Raw genomic sequence first — 6476 nt, forward strand, 5'->3', positions numbered from 1 at the left:
GCCACCCCGAGCACCGCCGTGAAGCCCTAGAGCTCCGCCTCGTCTCCAGCTACCTCCTCGTCGACGCGCGCTTGCCGGGAAGCTCTGCGCCCGACGAATCGAGCCGTCATTTCACCGCCGTTCACCAGCAGATGCCGACGTTCGCCGTCGATGTAGGCCACCGCAAGCCTCACCGACACGCTCGTCGTACTCGCGGTGAGCTCCTCTACCGCATGGCATGCTCGCCTTGCTTCCTAGACCGCCGTAGCATCGCCGCGCCGTGCACCCGTGACCGCCGCCGCTGTTTGTGCTCGCCGGAGTTACTCCGGTGACCAATAGGGGGTGGCGCCGCTACCACTAGATTCGTCCTGTCTCCCCGGTTCCAACGAGCCCACGCGCAGCGCCTCGGGAACCCTCAATCGCCGGCGACCATCGCCAGTTGCCGCCGGCCAGCAAGCCCCGACGCCACGATGGCAATTTTGACCTAGTCAAAGCCCCCGTGGCGGATGAGGTGGACATACCCCACCAGTCATAGACTGTGGGTGTGTTCTGTCTGGGTAGATTTAGTTTTTCTTTCGTTTTAATTTAAATCCAACAAATACTGCAACTTTGCAAATTTATATAAAATTCATTATAACTCAGAAAAATATAAATGAGATATCAAAATTCTTATAAAAATAAACTCTATCCAATAAAAATATAATATGAAATATTTGTTTTTAATAAAAACTTAATTGTTTAATAATTGTTATTTAAGCATTTCCTTTTATTCTTAATTGAATTAAAATTCAACAATTAGGAAAAATTCTCCAAATTAAATAAAACCAGTAAAGAAATAAAGAAAACATTAAAACTAATTTTATTTATTTATTTATTTTAAATCCTTATTAGAAGGACTTAAACCCTAAATAATAATTACCTGGATTATTAATTCTTTAAAAATAATACAATACCAAATCCAATATTATTTTATTTCAAAGTCATTAATAACTTCAACTTGATAATGAAGTTATTAACCTAAATACTATATACTAATTAGGAAACCCTAGTTCCTTTATACATAAAGTGGTAGTTCCATCACTTTATGTGGAACCCTAAAAACCCTAATCCATTCAGGAACCCTATGTCCACTATTTCATGTGAACCTTAATTTGTTTCTAAATCTAAACCCTAGGTTAGAACATGTGATCATGATACTTTGATTTCATAGCTCCATAGTAGCAACTAAACAGTTGCCATGTCTTCATAAAATAATAGAGACCCATCTCTAATACATTGGTATTACATGTGTTCATGCCTAGATGATCAAATAGGACCAACCCTAGTTCCTATCTTCTGAGACACCAACCTTAATCATTCCTATTTAGCATCACACCATTCTGATGAATCCTAATAGCAATCATACATAATGTTTTGCATTACATACCATACTCCACTAAACCCTACTAGTGTGAGATACTTATGAACCATCCCATTTAATAACCAACCATTCTCTACTTAGGGATCTAATAGCAAACCAAGACAACCTCAACCTTAATTGTAATACTTCTTATTACCTAAGTAATATGTTCTTCAAAAGTTATTCTTTTGAAGTAAATAAAGAATCATCATCAACCCTGCTTATAAGGACCTATAAACCCTAGCTAGCTATCACCAACCAAATGAACCAACCTTGATAGCAACCTTGTATGGATTATTGCTTAGGATGCCTAGGCTTAAATCAACCTTACAAGCCCTAGGTGTCGATGAATCCAACATTGTTGTGATCCATCTAATACTTACTCCAGAAACTAGTTGAAACCATAATAAACTATAGAAACCCACAAACCCAATTGTCCTACTTGTTCTTTATTAAAGAACATGTTCTTCAAAAGTTATTCTTTTGAAGAATATAACAAGCAAACATTAACCATGCCATATAATACTAAAATTGACAGCTGTTCTTTACATATTAAAATTATACCAATTATCATTCCTTGTGCGCTCAATTGATTATTATGCTTGTACATGATACCAAATAATCACACCTGAATAAAAAACTTGTTTGTGAAAACACTCTAAAAGTGCAACACAGCCTACATTAATCATAACAACTCACTAATCATAAATCATCGGGGTTAGGTCACGCTTAGAGAGATTGCATCTCATACTTATGCATTATTGCATCCTTGCCAATCTTTTAAACATCGTCATTACCAGACGATGATGCTATTTCAGAATTTGGAGTTATTGCGCACCGAAGACCTTGCCTGCATAATCTTGCAGACAAGAAAGGCAAGTTCATCGCTTGCTCATGTCATTTGAGTATTTCTACCAAATTACTTGCAAAGTACTATACTTATCACTCTTGCATGAAAATCAAAAGTATTATTTTCATAACTATGAATATGACTATGTGGTGGGCAATGGAACCATGGTATGTGTTGATATGGTGGAGGTTCCATTGCAAGGGTTTATATCCATCTAGGATTAAACAACAAATGTCGTCCAGTGATTCTTGTGCCGTAAAACTCGTGTTAACCATAAGATCTGGAGTGGGACGGAGTAGCCAATTGTATTTCCACCTCTCGTACATCAACGGATGCGCTTACCGTAGCAGTTGTATCTTGCGAGAACAACCGGAGGGTGGGGATCCCATTCTAAATTCCCCACGGTAATGCGGTCTATGATGGGTTGCATCTACCGGTGAAGGAGTTTATGGTAGAGCCCAGAACTGTTGTCGCGGTCGGGGGCCATCCTTAATTGGAGTAAGTACACCGGCGAGGACCCAGGGTCGGGGATTGCAACAAAGGGTGGGTGTGCGAGGTAGCGGAGGAATATGAACGGCTAAGACCTTACTCCTGGCCTCACACCAAAGGAAGTGTGGACGAGCCTGCAACTCGGTTGGCAACAAGGATAAGATCTCTTATGGGTAAAGCAACACACCTCTGCAGAGTGTAATGAATCGTGACCAGTCACTCCCTGTTCCGGGTTTTGGAACTGCGAACGCTACCGGAAAGGAACTCCATGAAGTTCTAGTAAACCGGTGAAGGCTGACGGACATAGTTCTTCTGAATAAAAGCAACCTTTTGAAGAAATGATTATGAAAACCTGCATTGGTATTAGACTTTCTGGTCTAATGTCGTAGATAGTGCATTAAACACCTCTTTCCTATAATGAACTTGTTGAGTACGCTCGTACTCATCCCACTCTTAAATCCCCTGCTTAGATATGGAGGCATCGAAGGAGGATCTACAATGCAACTCGAAGACCGATGAGTCAATAACTACTTCAAGGGGCAGGACCCTGTCAGAGGAGTCAAACACCACATCCAACAAGGAGAAAACCTAGATTAGCAATAGAAGGGAACTAGCTTCCTAAACTTAGCTCCTATTTAGCTAGAATTTATTCATAGCCTCTGTAGCTAGTTAAATACTCTACAAATAGAGTTCATGTTAGGATTAGACTACGAGTCGTTCTTCTGGAGTTTATTTGCAGTTTTACCTCATTGTAAAGTAGGAGGCTGTGATGATCTTATGTAACAGAGTCTGTGTGTAATTCTATAGACATGCCTTGGACCCGCATATGTTTCTGTTGTACCACTCTGAGCGATATAATACTAGTGGAATGGTGTTTCATTGGTGTTATATCAGACTTGCATACTACACCATGTAGTGGTATGCCGGGTCACCACAAAGGTGCGGAGGACATTCGTCAGTTTAGGCCTATTGCTCTTATTAATGTGATTTTCAAATTCGTAGCTAAAGCTTATGCGATTCGCCTTTCTCCCATTGCCCACTGTACTATCAGCCGTACGCAATCTGCGTTCATCAAGGGACGCCACATCCTTGAGGGGATTGTGTCCCTTCAGGAGATCATCCATGAGACCAAGTCTAAGAAACTCAGGGGAGTTTTCCTTAAGCTAGACTTTGAGAAAGCCTACGATCGGGTAGATTGGAAGTTCCTCAGAGAGGTTCTTCTCAGGAAAGGCTTCGACCCAGGTTGGGTCCATCGTGTGATGAGTTTGGTCTCGGGGGGCAGACAGCAACTACTATCAATGGGGAAGTCGGAAATTACTTCTGTAATGGTCGGGGAGTGCGTCAGGGTGACCCCCTCTCCCCTCTCCTCTTTGATTTCGCATCCGAAGCCTTGGCTTCCATCCTCGACGCGGCTTCGAGGTCTGGACACATCTCCGGGGTTATCCCGCATTTGCTGCCTGGGGGTATCGCACTTGCAATACGCGGATGACACGATCATTATGATCCAACCGGATGCTTGAGGTATCGCGAACCTCAAGTTCTTACTCCTCTGTTTTGAGAACATGTCTGGGCTCCGCATCAACTTCCACAAGAGTGAGGTCATGGTCCTGGGAACCACTGATCAGGAGAAACAGAGCATTGCAAACATGCTCAACTGCAAGTTGGGATCGTTTCCCTTCACCTACTTGGGCTTGCCCATTGGCGATAAGACCATAACAGCTGTGGACTGGGGTCCACTTACTCTGCGGGTTGGTAGGCGGGCGGACCCGTGGATGGGGAAATTCATGTCCTCGGTGGCCCGCCTGCCGTTGGTTAACGCTTGCCTGTCCAACCTTCCCCTCCATGCTATGGGAGTGTACCTTCTAGGGGGAGGCATTCATCTCCAGCTTAGGAGGCACTGGGCCAGGTTCTTCTGGGAGGCCAATGGTCTGAGGCGTAAGTACCACTGGGTCAGGTGGGAAGCGCTCTGCAAACCAAAGTCCTTGGGGGGAATAGGCATCATCGACACGAGGCTTATGAACAAATGTCTCATGACCAAGTGGATCTGGAAGCTATATGCTGGGGAGCAAGGGCTCTGGGCGGATATCCTCCGGAACAAATACCTTAGGTCAAAGGACCTCCTGGTAGACTCCCACAGACCGGGGTCCCAGTTCTGGAACTCCATCCAAAAAGTTAAATCTGCATTTTCGCAGGGAGCGAAACACCAAGTGCGGAATGGGGAGTCTACCCGCTTCTGGGTTGACTGGTGGCAAGGGCAGGGGCCCTTGAAAGACCACTACCCCACCCTCTTCGACATCGCGACCGACCCACACGTCACGGTGTCCGGCTGCTGCTCCGCCGAGGGATGGCATATTGACAAGGTATCGACTTGTCAATGCCTACATATTGTAGACTAGGGTTTTCAGGGAAGTAAAGGGCAAGTAGATATCGAAGGTTCAGCCGGAAAAGTACTCAACTTCTATGAAAACTAGGGTTGTGTTGATAATGAAATCGATGCTTTCTTTGTCCCTCGACTCCCCTTTATATAGGAGGTGGAGCCGAGGGTTTCGTGATGTACAAGTTACAAAGTCCGGGAGACTATCTGAGTATGTCCCGTAATAGTTACAAGTCGATATTCCTAATACAACTCTATCTTTCCAAACTATCTCTTGACTGGCTTCTGGGCCTCATAAACTTCGGGTCGTGGGCCTTCAGTAAACCCCGGGTACCATCTTTGGCATGCCCATTGGGGATGCCTATGTTAGTAGCCCCCGAGATTTTGCTTGAATCGAAGAATCAGGGAAATCTCCATCTTTACAATTACCAAATGACCTCTTCGAATCAATAAATAACCTTTATAAGCAATTATATATTGTACAGGGATAACGGTAATTGGGGCTGGTTCATCTAACGGATCAGGTACCAGTTAACTGCTCTTTTGGCAATCCGCAAAAACCTACTTCAAAATCACGTCCCTAGACATGATCTCGGGATACTGGCGTAATTCGACATGTGCCGCTTAAGGTCTTACCAGATGCCGAATTCTAGTCATGTTTTATCGGGTACCTAACGCGTCTGTTAGGATTTTTCTTCGTATCTGCTGATATGGAAAAAGTAGCGAAGCGCCGTCAGAGGCGATGCCACACCGCACAGGATGGATCCTGGGGACTTACCTTCGCAAAGTTTTGCGGCATTCAGAGATTAATTCACGACTGAGGCACTCTGAGAATATATTGTCGAGTTCCTTTTTCGGCTGTTGGAATAGCACATTTATTCGAGTCACCAGATGACTTGTGTATTTTTATCTTGTCCTCCCGATGGGTGTATATGAAGAGTTATTTGTATAACTCGAAATATGCTCACCATGCTTTTTCTAAATTCATCGAGCACACGAACAGCGTTCCCGATGGGTGATACGTCTCAAACGTATCTATAATTTCTTATGTTCCATGCTAGTTTTATGACAATACTCACATGTTTTATATACACTTTACATCATTTTGATGCATTTTCCGGTACTAACCTATTAACAAGATGCCGAAGCGCCAGTTCCTGTTTTCTGCTGTTTTTGGTTTCAGAAATCCTACACAGGAAATATTCTCGGAATTGGACGAAACAAAAGCCCACGGTCTTATTTTCCACGGAGCCTTCCAGAACACCGAAGAGGAGACGAAGAGGGGCCACGAGGCGGCCACCCCACAAGGCGGCGCGGTGGGGCCCCTGGCCGCGCCGGCCTATGGGGTGGGCCCCTCGAGCATCCCCCGACTCTGCCCCTTCGCC

General features: G+C 44.4%; 1 protein-coding gene across 1 annotated transcript; it reads left to right on the top strand.

The window, feature by feature from the left end:
• Nucleotides 1-4279: 4279 nt before the first annotated feature.
• LOC139833282 (uncharacterized mitochondrial protein AtMg00310-like) lies at nucleotides 4280-5582 on the top strand. The gene is made up of 2 exons (XM_071823511.1): nucleotides 4280-5077; nucleotides 5577-5582. The coding sequence occupies exons 1-2, from the start codon at nucleotides 4280-4282 to the stop codon at nucleotides 5580-5582; spliced, it is 804 nt and encodes a 267-aa protein (XP_071679612.1).
• Nucleotides 5583-6476: the final 894 nt, after the last annotated feature.

Source organism: Lolium perenne, chromosome 1, assembly GCF_019359855.2.
Source record: "Lolium perenne isolate Kyuss_39 chromosome 1, Kyuss_2.0, whole genome shotgun sequence".
NCBI classification, from domain to species: Eukaryota; Viridiplantae; Streptophyta; class Magnoliopsida; order Poales; family Poaceae; genus Lolium; species Lolium perenne.

Bases quoted from the DNA above. Each gene is read 5' to 3' on its own strand.
- LOC139833282 (XM_071823511.1), top strand. From the start codon at position 4,280: ATGTCTGGGCTCCGCATCAACTTCCACAAGAGTGAGGTCATGGTCCTG.